We start from the raw sequence: 27,963 nt of genomic DNA on the forward strand, positions 1-27,963 counted from the left end.
AACTCTATATACCTAGGTATGCCAGCCTTCCATCACCCACTTTAAACAACTACCCACTCCCAGCACAGCAAACTACTATATTAAACATTTACAATGAATAGTGATGAAACATGGTATTCTGGTAAAGGTATATTAAGAACAGATTGAGGGGACAGAGTTACTGTTGTGGTAAGTGTGATGTATAGTAGTTGTCAGAGCTGTCTCTCTCTCTCTGGGTGGAAGAGGAGAAACTATGTACTATTATGTGGATTAATTTTTCATTTCCTTGCTTTTATGTCAGATATACACTGTATGCAACAACCTTAACTGCTTCACAATGAAATCTGTATATAAATACAGAACAGCGTGAATACACAGCACAGGAATAAGCTCATCACTTGCCTATTCAGTTTAAGTTGGAAACCGTGCAAAAGGAAACAGTGCAATTGCTAAGCAAACACGGACTTTCATCACCTCTGCTCTCCTAAAGTATTTGATCCTTCGGGCACTGATCGTACTTTATTCAACACAAAGTGTATGTATAAGCAGCTAACCTCTCCCCAAGCAGGGCTGGGGCAAGTTAATTATAGCATACCACTCACTCACTACAGAACAGTTTGCATACTATGTTGGTACATACCGATCATCATCATCTGCACGAGCATTAGTGCCAGAAGTACTTTGGAGAGTGGGTAATCCCTCAGTAACCCCTTCATCTATTGAACCTGGGGAAGAAAAAAGGAACATCAATTTGCAATTTAATGTAAGTAAAAGTGCTCAAAAGGTGGGTAACTACATTTAAACGCTCTCTTCCAAGAGTCTCCTGCAGACACTCTTTACTGGCTGGAAGCACATTAATACTGCCAGAGCTCCTTCAAAACCAGCAGCATTTAGACCTCAGGTTTCTTCCTTACTTTATCAAGAATTCAGCAGAGGGAAGAGCGACGTTAATATATGGTCAAATATTCAGTGGGCCTACAAAATGAGAGGATAAATTAAAAGATTAATACAATTGTGTTAAAATGCAGTAATGGTCGTCAATAAATGTTTTTTTCTCCTACACTAACACTTCTAAGCAAGAAAATGCTAAATTCAGGTAGAACAACTATGGTCCGAGATTTTTCAAACTGTTAAGGGATACTAAGCAATGTAATCCTGCTGCTGTCTTGAATCTTTATTTCCCATACTTTATGCATCCTCCGTACACAAGTATATTTAATAAAGGAATGCCAATTCCAGGTTCTTGGTGCCCTTGGCAGATTAAAAATGCAATCCAAAGGAGACTAAACTGTAGTATACCCACCACCTATTACTGCAAGGGAGATGTTAGTCTGCATAATGGTTCATTAGGGCACACAATGTCTTGGGAAATTTAGCTGAACTGAGCTCTGGAAACAGATCTAGAATAATATCAGCACTAAATCAAACCTTGATATCCTTACTTAGTTTGTGTACTCAAATCATTGTTCAGACAAGTCTCCTTTGCTTGACAGAGGACCGAGTAAACTGATAACAGCATCAAGATCAGGGTGGATAAAAATCAATGATTTAAAAAAAATTTTTTTATTTAAATCTGATTTTTTTGATAAAATGCTTTTTGAGGAAAAAACCTATCTAAAGATAGTTTTAATTAAGATATCTTTGAGCTATAATGTATCTCATCATGGAATAGGCATTAGAAATTCTAATTCTATAGTATGAGACAATATATTCATGTAATGTTTAAGAACAGTTTTGTAAATAAATTCCAATAATTCACAGATTAGAGACCTAATCTTATGGGGTTCCAGAGGTTTCTGTATAGATTATTAAGGTTAATCTTTCTATGTACCCAATGGGACTCAGTGCTCAGTCTAGAACAGCGGTTCCCAACGCGGTGTCCGCGGGCGCTGTGCCCTCCTAGTGCTCAGCAGGGGAAAGAAGCTGCGGCCCTGTGGTTGCTGGGGACAGAGAACTCCAGGGCTGTGGTCACCGGTGCTCTCTGTCCCCAGCAGATGTGGGGCTGCGGCTTCTTTCGGTCCCGCGCCTGCTGGGGACAGAGAATTCCAGGGCTGTGGGTGCCGATGCTCTCTGTCTCCGGCAGGTGCAGGGCCACGGCTTAGCTGGAGAGAAGTCGTGGCCCCGCGCCTGCCAGGGACAGAGAACTCCAGGGCTGTGGGCGCCGGGACTCTCTGTTCGCAGCAGACACGAGGCCCGCCTAGTGCCCAGCAGGGAAGAGATGCCAGGGCCCCCTCTTGCTGGGGACAGAGCACTCCGGGGTTGCAGGCTGCACAGCTTCTATCAGGCTTCTCCCTGAACTGCCCAGAACTGCCATCCCAAACAAACAACAAAAAAACAACCCGCTCCGCCTCTGCAGAATGGACCGAATGCAGCCCCGTAGCATGTGCTGACACAGGCACCTGCTTGCTCCACTGGTGCCTGGAGCCAGCCCTGTATGTGAGTATTCGTCCTGTACTGCTGTTTTCTTGAGCTTTGCAATTTATTTATTTATTTAACATTTTTCTCCAAAATGAGTGGTTCAAATAAGAGACAACATACATATTATTTCAATCCACAGTGGGAAGAATATTAAATATGATGTTTTTCATATTATGTAATGTACAAATACAAAATAAGCCTTGAAAAATTGTTGGCACTCGCCATACACTTCTGAAAACATGAATGTGCTACTGGCCACAAAAAGGTTGGGGACCACTAGTTTACAAGATACTATCAGAGATGCTTAGTTTTGTAGTTCTCAGACTGTGGATTTGTGTCTCCAGAGAGAACATGCTTGTTAACAGCAAAAATGGTGCTTGTTTTTAATTAAAATAGTTAAATGAAATATTTTTTTTAAAAACTAACTCTTTAAAAAAACAATCAACACAAACCTCATTTAAAAAAAAACTTGAATGCTTAAATAAAACAATATGCTTGTTTTGTTAAAATATTATATATAAAAAGTCCAGAATACATTACGTTACTGTTTTAGTTAAAGAAGACAATTTAAATGTCTGCCTGGTGATGTTCTCCTTCTAATATAGCATGGCAAGAAAATTCTCCAAAGATGAACGATTAACCTGTTGAATTGGAGATAGTTCACCTCCCAATGACTTCATAAATACCTGCTTCAATTACCTTTGGTAAAAGAAATAACCAATCATTCATTTTCTGGTATAGCTGTAAAAAGAATCTGAAAAGTTTTCAAGATAAATCACTTAAAAATTTATAGTGTGTACCTTCTAAAAATGAAACCAATACCTATCTCTAAGTTGTGAAAAATATGTACTAAGGTTATAACAACCATCAAGAAGGCATTTTTATGTAGAAATCCATGATTAAACAGAGTCTTCCTGACTAGTGATTTAAATCAAATCAACTCTAGTCAAGATTGGACTGCATTTCACCCTAACAGAAAGGGGATAAGGAAGTTGAACAAGTCTGTGTCAATTTAGTTCCAAGAAATATAAAGCAGTACAAAACCCATTCTCTCTGCTAGAAAACATTACCTGTTTGGTAATGTGGTACAACTAGTGTGCTTCACACTGTTGCTTCTCGGGGTTGAGAGCACTGAATACACCAGGGAGGTGACTTGCATTCCTCCTTCATCCCTAACCCTGCCAGCTCCGTGTGCGCCATCCTCCCATCCCCTTCTATTTCAGAGACTCCCTGCACGTTCCCATGCCAGGAGCTCTGTGTGCTCTTCCCTCCCGCCCACCTCAATTCCCTCCTTCTTTGCATACCAGTCTGTTGGCCCTCAACTGCTCCTGTGCAGCAGATGCGGAGCAGGGGTTGAGAGAGAAGGGGTGGAGTTGGCGGACAGCCTAGGGCTGAGAAGCGGTTGAGCACACCTGGGGAAAATTAGAAGCCGGAGCCTGTGTACTCACCCCATTCCAACATCTCCTTTTTAATTCCCCCATGCCAGGAGCTCTGCATGCCTCATTTCCCCCATTCCCACCATTCTCCTTTATTTTCTGTCTGGGAACTAAGCCATGGGGTATGTCTACACAGCAAAGAAAAACCCATGACTGGCTCGTGTCAGCCAACTTGGGGTCACGGGGCTGTTTCACTGCTGTGTAGACTTCCAAGGGCTGGCTGGCACCAAAGTTCTGGGACCCTCCCACCGTGCAGCCTCCTAGAGCTCAGGCTCTAGCCTGAGCCCAGAATTCTACACAGCAACGAAACAGCCCTGCAGCCTAAACCCCGTGGACCTGAGTCAGCTACCTGGGGACATGTAATCAATTGTGTGAAGTCATTAAAAGGAACATAGTGGTGGCAGGAGACTATACTGATATATCAGTGAGAAATATGAACTGCAACATACCAAAAAAGACAATGAAACTAAGGGTCAGGAGAAGGGGGAAAAAATCATACCCACTGAAAGGAGTTTTACCCACTGTATTTATCATATTCAAGTACCCTGAAAGACAACTAAATTATGCTGCTTCCTTTTGATCAGGATCCAGTGTCATCTGTACAGAAAATGTAGACATACCACTAGGGTGTCAGCTTTTTAAGATGAAGTGAGACCATGGGCAGAACTGATATGAGGGTACTGTTATGCAGGAAGATGTTAATGGCTGCAACAACCAGCTCTGATCTACAGACAATTACGGATCTGGTTGACATTGATGTGAGTGCTCACCAGATGCTTAGTGGTGGTGGTTGGGGGAGATGCACAGCTCCACATGTCCCTCATTTTCCCTTTTCAGGTTTTCCAATTTCAGCAAAAATAAATAAGGTTCTGAAGTTCTGGAATTGTTCAGTGTGGCATTCCAAAGTTGTTATTACGAACACAAAAAGAAATGTCATCAGGTTGCTTCCTTCCGTGCTAGTGTCCAGTGCAATCTTGTGCAAACCTCTTAAGCATAACTGAGCTGCTGAAATGTTTGGTTATGAACATCTTAAATCCTGTATTCCCATTTAGCTTGATCCTACGGCTTTGGATATCTTCAGTGAGTGCCATATCTAGCCAGCTCATGGTGCAATCACACACGGCCCGTTACATAACCCAGCTCCATTATGTTTTTAAAGTATCTCAAGTTACAGGTTTCTTAAAATGCATACAAGAACCAACTTGATTTCATTCAGTTTTCTACAGCTTGTAGCTAAAGCAACAGGGTTTACATCCATCCTCCAACAAGAGGTCAACTAGCTGTTAGGTTTGTATCTATGGCTATGTCTACACTACCACTTACATCTTGTCATTCAAGGATGCGAAAAAACACACCCCTGAGCGACATAAGTTAAACCAACATAAGCGCCAGTGCGGACAGCGCTATGTTGGCAAGAGAGCATCTCCCGCCAACATCGCTACCGCCGCTTGTCAGGGGTGGATTAATATATTGATAGGCGAGCTCTCTCCCGTCAGAATAGAGTAGCTACACAGGAGATCTCTAGTGTAGACACAGCCTTAGATAAGCCACATAGTATATGGCCTGGGACCTGACTACCTGAGACACTGCCTCTTTTCCTCAGCCACTCTAACTCCGTAAAGACAGATCAATATTCCAGATATCTAAGTGAGCTGCTGAAGAATCCCTTGGATTTTGAATTCACCCTTTCTCCTCCCTCCCATCATGCAAAACAGCCTGAATTTGTTGAACTTTAGGGCACTTTAACGTCTGCATATGGGGACAGGCATTTGGGGTTTTCATTGGGGATGGTATTGGGATTTAGTGGGAGTGAGGAAAGTTGATGGCTAAATTCCAACAGACTTCAATGGGAAAAGACCCACTGTCAGTATGCACTGAAATACAATACTAGAAAAACAATACTATTTGGGGCTTCAGATGAGATTGTCAGATCAAAGATACAAATGGAAAGAGAAGAGATACAATGCGATATGGACACAGAGAAGAAGGGCAAAAATGTTTATTCCAAAAGGAAGAGTACTAGAATTGAAAATAGAGAAGCCTATTAAGATGTCAGGGAGACACAATAAAGGCCTATATTTCCCAACTGAAAGAAAAAAGTTAGGGATCCAAAATATAATGATCCCATATTTTGGGGTTACTGATGGAAGACTCACCTTTGACAAGTTTCTGAAAACAACATTATGAATATCAAATTTAAAACGGTGGTTCAGTGTGACTTAAAATAAGCGGAGTATTGTTGGGTACGCAAGTTCAGATGTAATACAATGTGCAAAAATAAAAAATTGAATTCTATATTGATTTTATCCTTCACAATATTGCCAACTAATAAAATCTAGTCCCAAAAGCATTCATTTGCTGCTTGAGTTTTTATTTTGTGTACTTATCTCTCTGATGGGGCTGATGTCAAAGAGTTATGAAAATATCTTCTCAAACATAACTAGTGTTGCTACCAGAATGACATAGTATATTTATAAAGGCTCTCCCACTTGTTTCTCTCCAGTATTATAAAGTGCTCTTACGTATTGTTTAAGTTATACTACATATAACAAACTGCAAATGAGCAATTCTTGCAATTGCCCAAGTAGCAAATGAGAGCTCTTTACAATACAAGAAAAACAGGCAGGGGAGCTTTTATAAATGCATTATAAAGCTCTGAGATAAATACATGTAATTTTAAAAGGGTAATGGGTGTGTTCAGGAAAGAAAACGTTGTGTTTTAACATACCTCTTCGCCCTCAACAGTTACTGCTGTACTAGATCGTCCCTAATGTTGTGATAGTGTGCAAGGCAATACCTCTTTAGAAAAGAAAGGATGCTTATAATGTGGCCTGTGCTGTAACTGTGTTTTATCATACCTTTAGTACAGTGCAAACCTTCTAAAATAGGAGTAGGCAACCTACGGCATGTATGCCGAAGGTGGCATGCAAGCTGATTTTCAGTGGCACTCACACTGCCCGGGTCACCGGTCCAGGGGGCTCTTCACTTTAATTTCATTTTAAATGAAGCTTCTTAAACATTTTAAAAAACCTTATTTACTTTACATACAACAATAGTTTAGTTTTATATTATAGACTTATAGAAAGAGACCTTCTAAAAACGTTAAAATGTATTACCGGCACGCGAAACCTTAAATTAGAGTGAATAAATGAAGATTTGGCACACCACTTCTGAAAGGTTGCTGACTCCTGTTCTAAAACAAGGAATTTGCACTTCTTTAGAATGCAGCAAAATAGGAATATAATCTATAATCATGGTATAATAGTGCTGTGCAAACAATGCTGAATGTAAATTCAAAACACACTGATACCTTAAGGGACCTTTATGCCAAACAACAAAGGGAAGACAACACACAGTGTCAAAATATTTAATCAAACAGTTTTGGTAAGTTATCACATAAAAAACTGGTGACATGCTGGTCATATTGTGTGATCTATGTACAGGTTGTATATAAAGAATTATGTATATGTGCTGGAAATATGTTCTGGAGGCAAGCCTGCCTTAGACAAAGGAATGTGGATTTACCCCTCTCTGCAGCAAGATGTCTCTGGAGAACCTGTATTCACTCTATTATCTGCAAGGCATGGAAAGGACTGGCAGCATCTCAGGAGTTTGCTGGTGAGGCAGACAGATTGGTGCAGCAGAGAATTGTCTCTTAATCTACACTTCAGCACAAAAACTCTCTTGCTAAAGCAAGGTAAGAGTGGCTTACAGATCTAGGTGCCCTGAGAAAGCATACACACACATCATTCAAGCCACAAAATAGGATTCTATTATATTGACCGCCGGGCCAACTTTTTGTATCTGCAGCCATGAAGGTTCAGCAGCATGCTATACTGAACTATCCTCAAAGCTATAGATATGTGATTTTAGACTTTAGAGCATTTGGTTAAATGATGGGCACTAATGCAGTACATAAAAACATGACAAAAGACCCCAAACGTCTTCTTGTGGTGGAAATACTGGTTAAGGAACATGCCCTCGTGGTAATAGAGCCAAAAGGTGTACAGATCAAAGGGTAAGGCCTTCAAGAAAACTGTTGTGCAGCGTCAAGCACTATAAGGTGAAATTTTCAGAGCTGCTATCTCAGTCATATGGGTCATTTCACAGCTAAGGATTCTGGCTAGGGTCAATCCTTGGCAAAAGGAATTCAGTCACACACATTACCAGGGCCCTGGATCACTAGCCGGATGTTTATGAGCATTTGGTCATGTCTAAGGATTGTCTTAGAAAAAGGAACATTAAGGCCAATCACTGAAGTCCTTCTCTTCACGATCTAGTGCTAGTCCTCACTCTTATATTTCCTTCTTCCCATTCTCCTATGGTTAAAAGATTACTTTTTTTTTTAATGTTGGACACGTATGTTTAGACAGTGCTATTTTCTGAGTAGCTTTAGAACGATATCTAATGTACCCTTCCTCTGACATTTTCTATACAGATGACACTGCAGCCTGACCAAAAGGAAGCAGCATAGTTAGTTATCATTTCAGGCTGCTTGAATAAGGTAAATACAGCGGGTAAAAACTCTTTTCAGTGGGGTATGATTTTTTTTTCCTTTCCTGATCCTTAGTTTCATTGTCTTTTTTGTACGGTTACAGTTAATATTCTCACTAATATACCAATATAGTCTCCTGCTATCATTATGTTCATTAATGACTTCACACAACATCAAATGTTCTTGGCAATTTCTTTCTAGGGTATTGCTCCATGTGTTAAGGACGGGGTCAAAATTGCAACAGTTCAGTGAACCAGTAGTTTTTTTTTGTCCTAGAGGCTGTTGGAACGCAAAACTCCACCCTCCTTGTAGTCTATAAAATGACACATTTTGAAAATGAAAGAAAACTATCAGTAATTACTCTGAGAGTATAACTCCACAACGTTGTGGCTACTACTCAAAGGAGAATCACAAAAACTATGTGTGTATAACTCCAGTAAGTAAAGCAGTTTAGATTGGGCATAAACGCTACCAATGTAGAATGCTACCATATAAGATATACAAAATAATGACATGCAAAAAACAGCAATACACCAAGTGCTGAGCAAGTACTACATGACAAAGTTCCTGCTCTTTAAAGCAATTGTGCAATTGAAATAGTCCTGATTACAGTGGCCAGATAGGTCCTCCTTGAAAGGGTCAGAGGATCAGCTACCTACTACTCCCTCATGAAGACAGTGCTACACCCACCAGACAAAACTCTGAGGTAGAGTTAGCGTACAAGGCTATATTAGAATTTTATTAGCTGAACCAGCATTTGGCATGATATTATTTCAATGAAGTCCGACAAAACAGTTCTCAAATAAACCAGATTTTACTGAATAATCTTTCAATAAATAGACTTTGTAAATAAAAGGCAAATAGATAATCTGTGCAAAATTCTGGCAACCAAACTAGAAATATTGCAAACTGGTTCAGATGTACTGAAAGTCCTTTTTAAGAGTCTTTTCTATGCCAAGAGAAAACCAGATTGTTATAGTGATGTCCTCTACATCAGTGTTCTCAACCTTTCCAGACTACTGTACTCCTTTAAGGAATCTGATTGATCTTGCGTACCACAAATTTACCTCACTTTAAAACTACTTGCTTACAAAATCAGACATAAAAAATACAAAATGTCACTGCAACACGGACTACTGACAAATTGCTTACTTTCATTTGTCTGTATGAAATTTTAGTTTGTACTGACTTCGCTAATGCTTTTTGTGTAGCCTGTGAAAACTAGCAATATCTAGATGTGTTGATGTACCCCTGGAAGACCTCTGCATACTCCCAGGGGTACACATACCCCCAGCTGAGAACCACTGCTCTAAATATTAGCTATTGATAGATAACAGCTCACAGAGGAACCCAAAAATGGCTACAAATTGTCATTTGGGAAAAATGTTAGTCTCAGCATTTGGCAGAATAAGAGCTGCAATTTGTGATTAAATCCCTTTGAAATGGAAATAATCTATATATTATGACTGAACTATTTTGTTTTTGTCTGGGATATAAATTTGACAGCTTTCCACCATTTATTCTGCAAAATATGTTCTTAACTCTTATTATAAAAGGTCTCTACTATCATTGTATCTACGCTGAAAAAAAGGCTTGATTTTGGAGATACCTTTAACTCCCTTGACAGTTATGGAAGGCACCAATCTTTTCAAAACGGTACTCTGTGAATGGACTGTAGTCAAACCATGTGGCACTAATAAGAAAATAATTAATAAACTGTTAAAATCACTGCATTGCCTTTCATATGTTAAAACAACAAAATACAGTTTCACCCATATTCTGTGATCTAAAAATGCAAGCAGACCTTCTTAAATAAAATCACAAGTGCATGTACGTGTACATATATAAAATAGTAGAAGTGGCTGTACCTATAGAGGAAGGCTGTGGGCTGATCAGGAGATCTTCCTGAACTTGCTCACTTCCTGGGACTGTCTGCTGATCACTCAGAGAACTCTGGGATGCACTGACAGGCTGCATACTTCCTCGTGAACCTCCTCATCACGTAACCTTTCCACTTTGACACGCACATCTTCTTCAATCACAAGAGAGAACTGGCCTTTGTGCTCTCACATGTCACGTAATCAGTATTCTTCTGGCTGCCTCAGAGGGACCAGGAGTTCCAAAGTCCTAGCATTCTCTACCTGTTTCACCTTCCTCAGACTGAAGCCTTGAGCAATTCCAAAAGAAAAAGTCCAAGGAAAACTAAGGAAGAGTCTACCGCTGATTTCTGGCTCTGCGTAGGAAGCTGAAGGATTGAGCACTTGGGGGGAGTTCGTCTGTGTGTTACACTTAAGTGGCTTTCAGGAGACATGACTATGTAGCGTTTTGCGCTTTCCTTCGGGACTCTGGACAACAGGAATGGCTCGTTCCACCACACTGCATTCGGAGGAAACTGGGAAAAGGCTGCCATCTCGAGAGGTAAAGTTGCGGTTTGCACTATTTTCCTTGTCCTGCATCTAGCACACTTGTCTTGCTGGCTGTTGGGTGCATTCCATAAAATACCTCGACTTCATGAATTCTGAGCATGTACTAGCAACACTGAACATTTGCATGTAGCTGGCTGCAGCCAACACATCAATAATATTTTCTGTGTTGATAGACAATGTGGCTGTGTAAGCGTACTCCAGAAGGGGTATGAAGCCAGTCACTGTCACATGATGCAAATCTAATACACTCTTGCCGTCATCTTCTGCTTGGCCAACTAGTTTGGAGCGGAAGAAGTCGCTGCAGGCTGCCAAGACCACCTTGTGTGCCCTGAAGATTTTGTCCTGCACGCGAATGGTGATGTCGCAGAAATGTCCATCGTTGCGAAGCATGTTAAGTTTTCCAAGCATCTCCTGGCTGTGAGCAGGGGAATTATGAGTAAATGTTTTTATACCCATTTTTTCACTTTTGCTGATGTTCTTTCACCATGCAAGTGGTCACAATATCCTAAAAAGACAGACAAAAAAACATTATCTTTTGTCGTTTTTATAAAGCTATTCTATATTACAAATTTCTACACTGAGAATTAAAGATTAGTGACTTTGTATTTGCAGAACGAACATGAAAGAGAATCATTTTTTACGTTGAAATCCAGTACATTAGACCTTTTAGAACCAGACTGTCCCATGGGCCAGAAAAGATTATGAGAAATTATATTAGGTTACTCTCTGACAATGCACTGAGTTATTAATATTTGTAATAATGCAAATGAAATGTGAAAGTCAGATTATCTGAATTCAGTCAATAATATCACTTTTCAGATCTCTGCTGTTACCTGTTCAAAGAAATTATCCTGATCAGAGTTTGGTAATGGGGATACTTATCACCTTTTGAGATTGGAAATATGGTCTTTTAAACTAGTATGTATGTGTCTTAAACGGTCCTGTATTTTTGTGCTCTGGAATCAGTCACCTATTGCTTAGTTATTAGTCTTCAGGGGCTTTGTGCAATGGTTCTGTAAACTGAAGATCCTGACTTTCATTTGGGCTGGGATGAAAATGTGTAGAATCAAACAAACTTCTCAGTGAAGGTTCTAAATAAAAAAAGCCTTATAGAGTCCACTGTATGAATTTTCAGAAGACAGAGTTCAAGCTAGCAAACACAGAACAGTTTTTAACAATAGCTAAGCCGTGCTGCTGGTAGGGTAGGCAGTGATTGCCTAAAGCTGTTTTCAATAAATGATTTTGGACTAGGATGAGAGGTTGTTGAAAATTCCTCCAAAAACAAAATGCATTGTAATCCTCAAAGTACAGTTCTGGCATACCAAATCATGTTTATAACACTGGATTTTACAAGATAATGCAAACACAAGGGACATAATATCTTCCTTTGCATATCTATTACTGAAACAATATAAACATAGAACACTTCCAATTATTTTCTTAGCCCTAGTCTACACTACAGTGGGATTGATCCAAGTTACGCAACTCCAGCTACATGAATAACGTAGCTTTAGTCGATGTACTTAGATCGACTTACTGTGGTGTCTTCACATGGCGAGTTGATTGCTGCCGCTCCCCTGCCAACTCTGCCTGTGCTCTCGCAGAGCTGGAGTACAGGAGTCGACGAGTGCTCAGGAGTATGATTTATCGCATCTAGACTAGACGCATAAGTGATCCCCGCCAGACGACCGCTGCCTGCCAATCCGGCGGGTAGAGAAGACATACCCTTAAGGACAAATCCTCTCTTTGATGCTAATCTAAGTAAAAAGGCTTGACAATTTCCTGGAGGTGTGGAAGGCACAGAATCCTCTCTTTCAGGCTACAGAGGAAACATTGTCGGCCATTATTGACTCTTTGAAACCTACATGTCTCTGATTTACAGAGAATATGATGGTCCAACCCCTCACTCTAGATATGTGGAGAGAGAGTCCTTGCACAGTGAGAGCTCTATGTGTAATCTTCTCGTGCCATCTTTCGCAAGGCACCATATCAATTCTGCTGCATGCACAGCCTTCTGCGATGGCAGAGGAGGGCAGAATTTGTCTGCAAAAGATAGACCTAGTTTCTGAGGCAGCTTTAATTATGTATTTAATTTTTAAAGGGAAAACAAGCTGATCATTTCAGTTTCTTAAGGCTCTAGGCACGCATTCCTGACATGAACACAACTCCCAATTAAAGTAGGGACCCCATTTTCTTCTGTGTTTATATGCTTTACACAATTCAGAAGAGGTTGGATACATAAATAAGGTGCTTCTCCATGTATAAATATCAGTGACTGAATTATATGTGATTGGTTGACAGGGTAAGTCTCTCTCCCTCCCTTCCAGCCATCACTACCTTCCTCTCACACTCACAATCTGCAAGCTGTTCTGTACAAATGGACCTCATGCCCAGAGAAGCTTTATAACCTCATGATCCAGGGGACTGCCTATGTGGAAGAGGTTACAGATCTGAAGCCTTAAAATAACGTAAATAGTGGCTGCCAGAGGGCCCTAGAGAATCTCGCTCATTACTCACTCCACTATTAAATATGAGCCATATTTCCCCGCACATTATCTAGTTCCTGTTATTTCACTCTTTGTATTGCAAAACCACGTCAGATAGAGAAAGCATTACTCCTTCTGGAGCACAGAATCAACTGACTAACATTACAGATGCAGTCACATGGCTGATCTAGTTCAATAACCATAAGTTATGACAGAAACATTAACCATTATGAAGTCTGAGTCAATTATTAGACAACTTGGATTTAAAATGAAATTCATGACACCGTTAAGGGAGAAATTAAGCATAAACAAAACACTTGCTAAGTGAAAGAAACCATATTCCAGTCTCATATCTATAGCATCTGGAGACAGATAGTGGCCAGAGGCTTTGTTGATGTTTATAGTTTTACTGAAGAATAGAGAGGCAAACTAGTTTATTCCAGGAAGAGGACTCAAAAATGGAGAGCTAGGGCATGGATGGAATAAGGGAGAACTAATCCTGATGCTACTTTGCAGCCAGGAGGCAGAAGAGAAATAGAGATTCCCACACAGCAACTAGAGTGAAGTTGGAGTGTATGTTGTGGCAGGATGGAATTGGAAAAGTTTTAAACAATCTCCAGCCATAGGTCAATATAAGAGATCAATTCTGAGTAGAGAGCAGGACAACACCCTGACAAACACAGGCATGCTTCCCCTTCCCAGAAAACTGGTGGCATGGGTGCTGGACTTCTCATGCCATATCTCTCAGAATTAACTCCTCTTCCACACACATGCAACATGGCTACACCACAGTGTTTTCAAGTTCAAGGAATAAACCACTTATATTAACTGTTAAATTTAAAATGCTATTGCACTGGGTTTTCAAACAAGTTAAGTTAATGGATTTTAATCAAGTTAGAACTGGAGGTGTAAGCCTGATATTACATCATTTACGGTGGGTTGTCGCATTTTTACTGGTTCAAGATCACTGAAGAAATCAAGTAGTTACTTCTAAAGGAGAAAGAACGAAATTTAAGATCTCTGAATCAACAAATCACATCTACCAGTTCATATCCTCTAAAGTACTTATTTTTCAACATCTGAGTGGTTTGTAAAACTTGCGTGCCTGGAAACTACAAACGTATTGAAAGTATAAACTGTAACAATGTATACTAGGGAAAAAACAATAAGTCCGATTTCAGCATTCTCTAGCTTGATATTGCCTGTCTCTCATTACTAATACTTTTGTTTCTCACTTGCCTCCTGCTTTTTAATTTTTCTTTATAGCTTAAGACTATCATCTTTGTGACATGAGAGTTATACTGTGAAATTGGTTCTCTTTTTAAGAATGAGATCATAGGCCAACTTTAACCAGTTGTGCCTCCTTACAGCAAAAGTGGATTTAGCCCTGTAACTTCAAAAATACACAAACAATATTCAAGATGTCAGCTTTATCTGACAAAGGTCTCCCATTTACACTGGGCCAAGAACACTATTCACTGAATATGGTTTAAAACACGGTTCAAAGCCAGCTCTGTAGCTCAGTTTGAGCCTCAGTGTGGACAAACTTTTATTTTCCAAAATAACAAAGGGCAGCCAACACTGCAAGATCTCCTTGCATGCAATTACTTCAATATAAAATATTCACTCTCTTGTAATAAATTCTATGGAATGCAAACCTGTCACCTGTTAGAGATAATGGGTGAATACATTGAGCCATTCAAGATACTAATTCCATGTTTTAACAGTCCCATCTCTTTGAGTACTGCATACTTAAAAGCACATGTCTCAGAAATTACAGTTAAGTTACTGCTATAAATGCCAGTTTCATTAGAACTTGAAAACATGTGTGGAGCTGTAGTATTTGCAGGCATATTGAAGACTTACATCAAACAGACAACATGCAATAACGGTGGCTGAACTCCAGTTAAATACATCAAATTACAAGTTGGGGATAATGTCATTACCATAGTTTTCATAAGTATCTGACCAGCCTAATCAGTTGCGCCACAGATCTATATTTCTTTTACGACGAGCTTGGAACTGTTGTAATCAAGGATATTAGGCCAAAATTGATTGACCTTGAGAGTTGTCATTTAGAGAGTCCTTACTATGTGAAGACCACTGAAAATTTATTTCTGCAATAAACTACCATCTCTTTTGGCTTAAATACTGATCTTTGATGAAGTTTTACATACAGAGACCATTTATTGAAGTTAGTTTACAAGAGTCAACAGGGTTCAGCACCAAAAATGTGAAAATGTGTCTTTTGGGGAGTGGGGGTAGACAATGTAACTTGCAAAGCATTACCTTTAAACTGTACTTGAAGCAATGTCGACACTATTTTCATATACTATTATGTAGCTTGCCACTACAGAACCAGTTCTCCTCCCTTGGTTTTCACACCTCAACTGCTAGAACAGGGCCTCATCCTCCCTGATTGAACTAACCTCATTATCTCTAGCGTGCTTGCATATATGCACACACACACACACACACTGCCCCTGGAAATTTCCAACCACATGCATCTGACGAAGTGGATATTCACCCACGAAAGCGCATACTCCAAAGTGTCTGTTAGTCTATAACGGTGCCACAGGATTCTTTGCTGCTTTTACAGATCAACTAACACGGCTACCCCTCTGATACTTGACACTATTATCATCTTAACTCTAAGACACTCACTATTCTATTGAACATGTCAGTATGTCTACACACAGGTCTGCTTCTAAACACTGTATCCACACTAGCACTACACTTCATTGTTTAAGCAGCAATGCTTTCTGGAGATGCATCTCAGAGCTCCCAATACCACAGCCAACTGCGATGCCTCATGGATGACTACACAGGCCTTGGACAGACTTCTGCAAGGGCCAAGGGAAATTGCACGCTGAGGGGTTAGTTTCTCAACTCCTACAACCAGTCCAGGAAAATCCCAAGATTCCTTGGGTGCAGGGGGGGCTCTCATAATTCCTCCATGGTCCCAAAGCTTATTATATAATTTCCTAGCACACCTGTGGGCCCCAGTTGCAAGTTGCTTCCACAGCAGCCAACTCCCCACTGACACGGATCCTTAACAGGGAAGAGAACTGTCAAAGGAAGAACTCCTTTTCCTGGATTTCAAAGTCACATGCCAGCTGTTAAGGCAGTGGCAGGTAGTCTAACATTACTAGTTGAGAGCCTGGTGCGAGGAATACCCAGCAAGAAGAGAGTCTCAGATGAGTTCCACAAGTAACTGCATCATTTCCTCCTGGAGGAAGGGAACACTCAAGCAGCAGTTATGGGTCAGGCCCACAAACACAGAGAGATTACACTAGATCACTGGTTCTCAAATTATTTGATCGGACTCCTCTCCTTTGTGTCTGTAGTCATTATGTCCCCGCAATCCCCGACGAGTACACAGATCGCCACCAAACTCTGAAGTCAAAGCAGAGCGCAGTGGCTGTTGGCTGGGCACCCAGCTCTGAAGGCAGTGCCGCGCCAGCAGCAACACAGAGGGGAGGCAATGTGAGAAGTGGTATTTGTCAATAACACTTTTCACAGCAGACTTAACACCCCACTGTCACCCTCACTTCTGCACAGCTGCTGCCACCCCAGGGCTGATAGCTGGAGCCCCACTGCCTCCAGGTGAGGAACTTGGGGGGAGGGATGGGAAAGAGAGCTCGGGCTACCTCCTGCTAAAGGATTCAGGGGAGGCAGAGAGGAGAGCTCGAGCCCAGTCTGTCTCTGAATGAGGGACTGGGGGGTGGGGAGGAGAGCCTGAGCCCTGGCAGTGAGGCTATGGCTGTCTCCTTGGGTGGTGAAAATATTATTTGATACAGAATTATTTGAAGTGCAAGTAACAAATGAGTGGTTTTAAATAAAGCTTTATTAGAAGTAGAGAGGGTAGACCAGCTGCCAACTTGTGACAACAGACTAAATTTGAAACTGAAAAAACAGTACACAGTGCATCCGGCATTACAAAACAAAGCCAAGAAAGCAATTCTTGCAATAAAACTACTATTAGCTCCCAAATGTGTAAAAAAAAAAATGTATGGACTATTGTAATATACCCCCACTAACTAGTCAGGTTTGCATATGTACCTTAAATCATTGTCCAACAAGAAAGCGTGGGGCTACTCGTCTCTGCAATACCTGGAGGGTAGCAGAAGTGCATCACTTCAGGGCGCTGTTTCTCATTCCCTCTTCTCTGCACTGGCATGCACAGGCTATGGCTGAGATATGCCCCTGCTGTTTCAAGTACCACAGCACTCTATTCTGGAGTGCACCATTACACGGAGCTGAGGGAGCAGATGCAAGCAGTGCACATGAGGCAGAGGGAGCAGGATGGCTTGAGGGTTTGTGTGTAAGCACCTCAAAATCCCTGAAATGTCTGTCTTTGGAATTCACTGTCCTCCCTTCACATCTGAGAGGATGAACATACTCAGCCATGGTCCGGCAGTTACACTGCTTCTCACCCTCTCTCTGCAACCTGAAGTCTCCTTTTTCCAAACTCCAGCTGAGAAGGAGACTAGCAGAGATATGACAACGCCTGAAATTCAAGCAGTCTGCCCTCTTTTGAATTGTTCTCCTGGCTTGACGACTGTGAAGCATGTCCAGTTAGGACACGGGGTCTTCGTGCTTCAAGCCTGGGATGAGCAGCATTAAGAGGGCCTGTAGGAAAAGTCAAAAGTCTACATCAGTGTCCACAGCAACACAGCACCAAATCGCTTCTGGAAAGGGAAAAAACAGACACTTATCTCCACTTTTACCTTCCAATACATAATTTCACCAACAGACATGGGCAGCACCACCATAAGCTACTGCCTTCCCTTTAAGTTTCCCAAAGACTATCAAGGCATGGGAATTAGATCCTAAAGACAATTTAATATTTCATCATTTTAAAAAGGGGAGCTGCCCAAGACACATCTGTGCAGAAAATCAAATATTGATCATATTCTACACATTTCAGACTGTATGATAACATGTTGCAGAGTTCCAGGGTATGAAAGACCCCAGGTGTTTCAGGCAACAAGAGGAAAGCCAATGAGCTATACTAGAGAGTTGTTTTGGCATATGAAGACATTCGCTGGATTCTTGGAAGTGTCAGCTGTAAAAGAGGTGGAGGGGGAAGGAAACAGGTCATCCCTGTAGGTCTCAAGAACCATGTAGAATATTGCATAAAAGGAAGGTTCTGATCTGTGCCACAAGTGTGGAGTATTGGATTAAGTTTCAAAACAGATTACGTAGAGTGTCTGGAGTATCTTGCCTTACTTAAATAAATTTGCCTATATTGCATTAAGCAATGCATGCACAAGTGCACTGTTTCTCATTGCTCTGAATGCACTTCACATTGCTTTATTTTCTCATAGCATATGATCCAAATCAATCAGATAACTTCAGTGAACTCTAGTTTGAAAATAACTTGTATTGTCCAGTGCTACAACGAAATGTTCATATGCATACGTGGAATAATCTGCACTTGTTTGCTTACCTGTATAAGTGGGATGTCATACGTGGGGTTAAAAATGCCACTGCAACTCCTGTATTGTAGGGAATGCCTCTGCTTGTGTTACAGTCTGGGTTTTCCAGCTAGGGTGGGGGTATCAACCACCCACCCTTTCTTTATGGCAAGATGAGAGGGGGTGTATCACAGAACTGTTCCTGTGGTAAAATGGGTTACCACTGGAAAAGGCTGAGTGTCATCGTTTTAAAGCAATAAAACCCTCCTAATTAAGCTTTAGTGCACTGGGTGTGCAGTTCGCTTTTGAAAATTTTTCCTGATAAACCCACCATTTTGCCTGCCAGTATGTGCCATGCCAACAGGCAGTCATAACCAATGGTAGAGTGGACATTCTTTCCTTGCTCAGCAACTGTGCCCCAGAAACCTTGCCAGAGATATCAAGGTGTAGGGAGGCTGGGTGCAGATTGGTGGGAAGGAGGCGGTCAGAGTCCAACCAGGAGATTAGATTGCAACTGGGATGGAACCTGAGGAGGCCACAGAGATGGATGGAAAATTCTGTGCCCAAATGAAGCGGTATCTGCCAATAATGGCTGCCTGCATGAACCTCACAATGTTTCCACCCAAAGACAGTAAAGGAGTGTAACAGTATAATAATAAAAGGAACTTACCAGGCTGTCCATTAAGTACACCAGTCTTGTAATGGGGCAGAATCTCATAATTCAATTCATTTCATGAGGAAATGGACAAAACATTGGTAACACTCCTGAATTTACTCTTCTTTGTCTTCTTATAGGCCACCTTCATTCCCTTGATATCGCTTTCATTCTGGTCTGGGAAATTTCCAGTTTGGCATGATGATTTGAAATCTTATTGTAAGCCCTGTGATTTCTGTTAAAGAAATTCTGCATAGCTGGTGCCTTGGCCCAGGAGACAGCCAAAATGAAGATGCCCACAGCTGACATACTAGAAGCACTGTGGGTAGCTAGTTGCCAACATTATAGTTTTATAGCAGATAGATAACTATTTACAGATGAGGCATGAAGCAGTTTCTGATCAGTTGCCAAAAGTAATTGGTTGCTGTGGTATCAGTCTTCAGCTGGAATGCATGTGGCCATTCAGGGAAATTTTAAACAAGTAGGTGGTTTTTGGCCTTGCTGACCCATGAGCAATGAAGATTAGCTACATAGCCAAAAAGATCATTCCTGCAGTGTAAAGGGTTATGGAAGACCAATTTGACTTGTATGTTTTAACATGACATTAGCCTCCATCCACATGGACAGTAACACAATAAAGCTGACATGAATTGCCTTGGTCATGGTCAGCACTAGCAGGAACTCCAATGTACGTGGAACCTAGACAAATTGAGTAAATTGGGTTAGATGCAGGTTGTGCTAGAATCATACCAAAGGGAGACACATGATGTTAATACAACTATAGCGTCTAGTCTACGGAAAGGTCTAAGTATCAAAGACAATCATGTTTTAGGCATGCAAACCTTGTCACTGCTCCTTTCATTAAAATCAGTTTAAAGCACTTAAGTTTCAAACTGTTGCAATTACAGCCAAACACTGCTGCCAAATCTGTTTGGTTCTGTTTGGTTCCAACTTTCTTCTGAGGAAGACTAGCTGTTATCTCCATTCGCAAGGAAAAACTGCTAGTATGAAGGGGAGAAGAATCAGTATATTAAAGAGTCTCATTTTGTATTAGACCTGTCAGAAATCTTGGCGGCATTAGCGGTACTTTATTTCATCCTCCAAAATAAAACAGACTACAGTCCCAATTATTTAAAAAACAGTAAAATTTCTGGCTTTTTTCAAAGACCAGTAATTAGATATAAAGTAAATCTGCAAGAATTTTGGCCAAATTAAAGAAAGAATCTATGTGCCCATAAACCCACAGAACAACAAGTAGTCTGGCAAATTCCAGCAAGGAAATTTTTCCACTGCAGTCAGTTCATTTATTCAATCGGAAAATACAAGGTTTAAATATCAATTAGCTCAAGAAAATCTTTACAGTGTTTCTTTGCAGCAATGTGCATGCATTCATATTTAAAAAAAACAAACATCCTGATATATATAAAATATTATACCCAAACCTCAGCTATCCCAAACCACCCACTCTGCTGCAAACATTCTCCAGATTTTAGCTCTTTAGTACCCAGTCAGAGAATAATTCATTGCAAAATAGCCACATTATTTAAAACATTAAGGTTGCAGAGTTAGTTTGAAAATTAAAAAGTTAACATTCTTACAAAAAACCCAGTGTACACAGTATTATTCACAATTTTCGTTTGCAAAATATGGAGATTAATAGACCTATTTATTTTCAACATGCACAATATATAAGCCCTACAACATACAGGATACTCATGTTGGCCAGTTAAATATTCATGTACAGGAATATTTTCAAGTATGTGTGCCTAAATGGATTGTTACCTAAATTTAAGCACCCAAGATCAAAACTGTTGACTTTAACATTACGCTAATCTATTTATGCACATAATATTTTTAAAAGAAAAAAGTTACATTTGTCTTTTTTTGCTTTTTTATGATGTATAAAGCTCTGAAAGAAAATTGACTTTAACATTATAATGTCCCTCTTTATGATGCAAGTCTACTGAGATTATGGCACAACAAGAGTAAAACCTGAGCAACTGAGGGTTTGTCTAGACAAGAACTTTTTAAACTCAAGTAAACTGATAGCCAGTTAACTCAAATTAGCTAATGCATTGCAAATGCCAGTGTGGACACCTCAAAAATGTTTGTTCAGGATACTTATTTACAAAAACATATTTGCCACTTAGAGTTTGCTATCCATTAACTCTGGATTAAAATATTGTCATCTGGGAACACAATGAGGGAAAGGGACTGTGTCACACTGTTTTGGGCTTTTTGTTATTGTTAAGTGTTTAATCACATCTATTTTGAACTCCTGATTGGTCCTTGGGAGAAAGGCACTTTGATATCTCCACCCCTTCAGCTGCTTATTGAGAAAGCTGTTTTAGGGCAAGTCTACACTACAAAATAAAGTTAACCTAAGTTACATCAATGTACAGCCACCACAGTAATTAAATCGCTTTGCATGTCCACACTATGTTCTTTGTGTTGGCAGTGTGTTCCTCACCAGGAGTGCTTGCACCAATTTGACCGTCAGTGTGGGACATTATGGGATGGCTTCTGAAAGGGAGCAACAGTAGATGTAAGCAACGCAATGTCTGCACTGACACTGAATCAACCTAACTACATTGACCTACACACTACACTTCTTGTGGAGGTGGAGTTATGAAGTCGGCGTAGTAGGCAAGTTACATTGGTGGAAGCAACATTTTAGTGTAGATCAGTGGTTCCCAAACTTTAACAACCCGTGAACTCCTTTCACTAAAATGTCAAGTCTCGTGAACTCCCTTCTAAAAATGAATATTTCCAGGGATTTGCTCCTTTACCTGAGTATAAATTATAAAAACAGTGATCTTGAAAATATAAAATTTGTTTGTATGACATGTTTATTAAATACTATTTATTATTTATCATTATTCTTATTACATTATGAAAATGGCAACACTCTTCCAAGATCTTACATTTGTAGCTTGTATCACTTTGAATAAGCCTGTTATAAGACAAGGCTCCTATGTTTCATCAAGGAGTACCAGATGTGAAACAGCATGAAAGTATTGAAGAAGCCAGCTCATAGAGTTCCTCCTACACAAGCATTCAGGTTTTGAGCAGTCCGGGCAAACAATGCACGTTACAAACCCCCTTCCAAAAAAACCAAAGACCTCTCTTCTATGCAAGGTCACTTCTAATAACACTTCAGTGATCCATATTAGGCTTTGAAGTTCACTCACTGAGATTAAACAGGTGGTGGTGAGTTTGCACCTTGTTCATGTTATTATGTGACTTAAACAGCAGAACCAGACTGGAAGGTACAAACATCTGGGCAATATCTTTTGCTAAGTCCATCAAATTCTATCAGAATTCTCTATTATTTAAATATTTTCAGGCATGAGTGAGTTCTACAGGAAATCTGGTGGGAAGTATCTAGTCTTAAGATGCATATCTTGTAGAAAATCAGTATTTTTTCATAAAAACTGAATATCCGGTATCTGCCTTGGTTTTATAAAACATGCAATATTGCTTTGATTTCTACTTCCTTTGCAAACTTATTTCCAATACTTTAACACTGCAGGTTTTTTTCTTTAACCTGAGCGTTAATACAGCTTAGCAAGTGCTATTTTAGTTTTACACTAATTAATTAATTATAGTCAATCACAGTAATTTCCATGTTTTCCATTTAATTATGGTGTAACATTTAGAATGTGGAAAACAAAGAGGCCCATCATTTTCCTTAATCCATTTCAAATATTTAAGTACAGAGGTTCAAACTGTGGAATTGTCACATCTTGGTGCACTAGGGGTATGTCTACATCTACAATTTTGCAGCGCTGGTTGTTACAGCTGTATTAGTACAGCTGTATAGGGCCAGCGCTGCAGAGTGTCCACACTTACAGCTAGCAGCGCTGCAAGTGGTGTTAGATGTGGCCACGCTGCAGCGCTGTTGCACATCGCGGGGAAGGAGACCTGCTTGGAGGGGGGGTCGGGGAACGCCAGAGCACACCGCGGGGAAGGAGACCTGCTTGGAGGGCAGTGGAGTTTGCTTAATTACCGGAGAGGCTTCCTCAGGTATGCTGGGATACCTGCTTATTCCACGGAGGTCAACAAAAACGCTGGTGAGTGTCTATACCTGATGACCAGCGCTGGTGATCCAGCGCTGGATCCTCTACACCCGAGGCATGACCGGGTGTACAGCTAGCGCTGCAAACAGGGAGTTGCAGCGCTGGTAATGCCCTGCAGGTGTGTACACATCCTAAGTTGCAGCGCTGTAACCCCCTCACCAGTGCTGCAACTTTGTAGTGTAGACAAGGCCTGAGATAAGCTTCTAATACAGGGGCAGACAACCTATGGCACGTGTGCTGAAGGCAGCACACGAGCTGATTTTCAGTGGCACTCACACTGCCCGGGTCCTGGCCACTGATCTGGGGGGCTCTGCATTTTTAATTTAATTTTAAATGAGGTGTAAACATTTTAAAAACCTTATTTACTTTACATACAACAACAGTTTAGTTATGTATTATAGACTTATAGAAAGAGACCTAAAAACATTAAAATGTATTACTGGCATGCGAAACCTTAAATTAGAGTGAATAAATGAAGACTCGGTACACCACTTCTGAAAGGTTGCCAACTCCTGTTCTAATACATTTTTTTCTAATGAGGGTTTAAACACAGTAACTGTTCTCACTCATCTTTTGACAAATGTGAGAAAAAAGCACCTGTCTTTTCATCAAGTTGAATATATTGTCTACTACCATAACCTGCAAGAAAATCCCTCAAGAAATTCCCTTCTTTCTGATGTCACTGTTTTTGTAAATCATGCGTTTTTATATCTAACCACAACTTTCTTTAAATTCTGGCAGAGGTATTTAAGATCAGTGCTTTCAGAGAGTAGAACCTTATTAAGCACTACTTGAAAGACAACCTTTAGATTTAACTGGGGCTGTCAATTAATCACAGTTAACTCACGCGATTAACTAAAAAAAGTAATTGCCATTAAAAAACTAATCACAATTAATCACACTGTTGAACAACAGAATATCAACTGAAATTTATTAAATGTTTTGGATGTTCTTCTACATTTTCAAATATATCTGTTTCAGTTACAACACAATACAAAGTGTACAGTGCTCACTTTATACTTTTTTATTACAAATATTTGTACTGTAAAAATGATAAACAAAAAGAAATAGTATTTTTCAATTCACCTCATAAAAGTACTCTAGTGCAATCTCTTTATCATGAAACTTGAATTTACAAACGTAGAATTATGTACAAAAAAACCCTGCATTCAAAAACAAAACAATGTAAAACTTTAGCGCCTACAAGTCCAATCAGTCCTACGTCTTGTTCAGCCAAGCACTCAGACAAACAAGTTTACCTTTGCAGAAGATATTGCTGCCTGTTTCTTATTTACAATGTCACCTAAAAGTGAGAACAAGCATTTGCATGGCACTGTTGTAGCTAGTGTCGCAAGATATTTACATGTCAGATACACTGAAGATTCATATGTCCCTTCATGATTCAACCACCATTCCGAGGCACATGCATCCATGCTGACAACAGACTGCTTGATAACCATCTAAAGCAGTGTGAACTGATGCATGTTCATTTTCATCATCATGAGACAGATACCACCAGCAGAAGGTTGATTTTCTTTTTTGGTGGTTTGGGTTCTGTAGTTTCTGCATCAGAGTATTGCTCTTTTAAGACCTCTGAAAGCATGTTCCACACAGCATCCCTCTTAGATTTTGGAAGGCTCTTCAGATTCTTAAATCTTGGGTTGAGTGCTGTAGCTTTCTTTAGAAATTTCACATTTTTTTAATCGCGCAATTCATTTTTTTTAATCGCTTGACAGCTCCAGATTTAACCTGTTGCCTTTTAGAAGTTGTATTGTCAAAACAAAGAATGGATCCTGGGATATGGCCTTTAAGCGGTCTTGTGACCAGCAGACCTTTCATGGGCAGTCTCATTCGATCCACTGTCAACAAGTGTTGGGAGCTTTACAATTTTTTTCATTAAGGCCATATCTAGACCAGAAAGATAGGGTTTTTTAAAAATGTTTGAATATGTTTTCTTAACTTCTCCCCACACTTGACCACAACCAGCTAGAACATTTATAAACGTGCTAAATGCTTTTGACACTATTGTTTAAGAATAACAAAGAATCCTGTGGCACCTTATAGACTAACAGACGTTTTGGTGCCACAGGATTCTTTGTTGCTTTTACAGATCCAGACTAACACGGCTACCCTCTGATACTTGTTTAAGAATGTTTCCTTGTCTAAATACAGCCAAAGAAAATTTACTATACTATAGAGGAAAAGAGGAAAATTGTAGTTGACAGCTGTCTGTGTAATCCAAGTAAACAAGTACACAAAACAAATAAACATTTTCCCCATTAATCCTTCAGTTATAATAATCTGGCAACATTTATTTCCAAATACTGAGGTGCTTGAGTGCTGCAACTTCCCAGGCACTGAAGTTTTTAGTGAGAACTCAGCTGAGATGGTGTGGTCATGTGGGCTGTATGTTTGACAGTGGAATACTGAAAACCATCTTCTAGGAAGAACTGAAGACAGTAACTTGTTTTAGGGGCAGACCAGGAAAACATTACAAATACACTCTCAAGGTCAACCTGCAGTCTTGTAATGTTGACCTCAACACCTGGGAGCTCTTAGCCCATGACAAGAGTCAATGGCAGCACCTCTACCATCTTGGACTGAAAAGACTGAGAGCCTGTGGATTGCTGCAACCAAGGAGGGAGGGCATAAAGCTAAAAGCAGCACACATTCATCCACAATTGCCTTCACCTCTGGCACTTGTGGATGGGGCTGTAGGTCCAAAGTTGGTCTTTGGTTCCATCTCAGCACTCACAATAAGTGACTGTAGCTCACCCATCAAACTCAGCGGGAGACTCCATCATCACAGTAATCTCACTTATGCTATTTAGAATAGTAGGCAAGCAATTTTTTGAGTAGCACAATTTTAAAAATGATGTTCCATTAACAATATCTGAACAGTAATTGATTACACGTCTTGTTTTATAATGAATTTTATTTTCACGTGGCATTTGAAAAATTGCTATACAGGGGAACCACTTGACACTCCATGAAATAACTAGCAAAGCTTCATGGTGCTGCAATTCCTGCATAACGACAACAGTAATCTGCCAAGTGTGGTTGCTGACCTACCAGAACGTGAATTAAAAACAGAATTGTTTCACTTGGTCTGAAAGCACTTTAAGAGACACTACCAACAGAAACATGTAAACAAGTTTGATTGTGCTACTATCATCACTTTAGATGAATAAAAACAATACACAATTTAGTTTTTGTAATTTATGAATCTGTGAAGCCCATTTCACATTTGGGCTTAGGTTTGATAAAAAGCTTGACATTTATAACATTTATGTTTGGACTAAATTAAGTTGATTATTGTGCTTTTAAAAGGCATCACACGTAAGACTGGCAAGTAAAATGAAACTGCAGATTTTTTCCTAGATGTAGAACTTATATTCTACTAAGTGTGTCAATTATCTGAACACAAAGAATAGTCATAGTCATACCTAGATCACTTGCACAAACATGATTACAACACTAGAGTTGTTAGACTCAAATTTTGACGTTTGTGACCTCCCACACCCTCCACATATTTTATACCTTTATAACAAATACTTAACTATTCCCAGCCCACCATCAGAAGCAGTACCTGAAGATGATATTGGAAACGAGCCCTGCAGTAACATGCAAATAGAAGGCAGTGAAAAATAAAAGGAAACCAAAATAGAATTTTTAACCTGTAAGGTACTACAAGCCACTGTGAATAATGATACAAACCTCTGACATCTGCCACATGGCAGTGGCCACTTAGTGAAGCAATAAAAAAACTTAAAAGAGCTAATTGAAGGAAGTGATTTTCTACAGCTGAATATAGCTTTTCAATCAAAGTCAATTTTAGAAGCTCCGCAAGTATAACTAGTATACAAATTCAAACTTATGACAAAAATATTCACTCTTACAAACGTAGTCTGAGTAAACTCCACCCCAATTTAAAAAGCTATTTGTGAACATGCTATGTAAAGGAAATCTAAAGCTAAGTGGGATGCTTAATGTGCTTATTTGCATGCCAAAACACAATTATAGTGCAGCTCACAATGACTTATACAAACACTGGTATTTAAACTCTGGGGAGAAATAAAAAAAACTTGAACATGCTTGTGTATGCATGTTTAAGTTTAAAAAGATGTCTATTCACAGAACAAAACTTCTGTCCCACTTAAAAAACCAAACAACACGAAGCTATGAAATTCAGTAGAATCTTAATTATTCAAATCAAACCAACCTGAACCCTCTATTTGAAAAGTCACATCCCTTCGGTTTTCAAACAAAGCAATATAAGATTCAAACACCAGTTCCAGGAGAGAAAAGTGGAGGTTACACTTCGAAAATCAGTCCCTTCTTCACTTCCTCTGAGAAACTGAGCACCTAGCTTCCTGGGACAGCAGAACTTCACTACCTGAAGAATTCTCCCCCATTTGTGTCTCTGAGACTTTACTCCTGTCACCCAAAACTCTGAATCTATCCCATAATTTTACACTAATATACAATTGTAACTTCATACACGACAGCAAGGTAGGATAGTTTTGAGTTTGCTGGTTTTATGTGCCCTATGTATAACGTTTACTTGTA

General features: G+C 39.9%; 1 protein-coding gene across 1 annotated transcript in view; it reads right to left on the reverse strand.

Annotated features, from left to right (window-relative positions):
- ZBTB44 (zinc finger and BTB domain containing 44) overlaps positions 1-27,963 on the reverse strand; it is a 179,029-nt gene that overhangs the window by 138,165 nt on the left and 12,901 nt on the right. The window contains 10 exon segments of the mRNA XM_030538086.1: positions 620-704; positions 10,197-10,304; positions 10,307-10,378; positions 10,381-10,413; positions 10,416-10,445; positions 10,448-10,778; positions 10,781-10,831; positions 10,833-11,259; positions 17,354-17,872; positions 19,331-20,014. Of these exon segments, the coding sequence (XP_030393946.1) occupies positions 620-704; positions 10,197-10,304; positions 10,307-10,378; positions 10,381-10,413; positions 10,416-10,445; positions 10,448-10,778; positions 10,781-10,831; positions 10,833-11,210 (1,088 nt within the window). The 5' untranslated portion in view covers positions 11,211-11,259; positions 17,354-17,872; positions 19,331-20,014.

This window comes from Gopherus evgoodei, chromosome 19 (genome assembly GCF_007399415.2).
Source record: "Gopherus evgoodei ecotype Sinaloan lineage chromosome 19, rGopEvg1_v1.p, whole genome shotgun sequence".
Classification (NCBI taxonomy): Eukaryota; Metazoa; Chordata; order Testudines; family Testudinidae; genus Gopherus; species Gopherus evgoodei.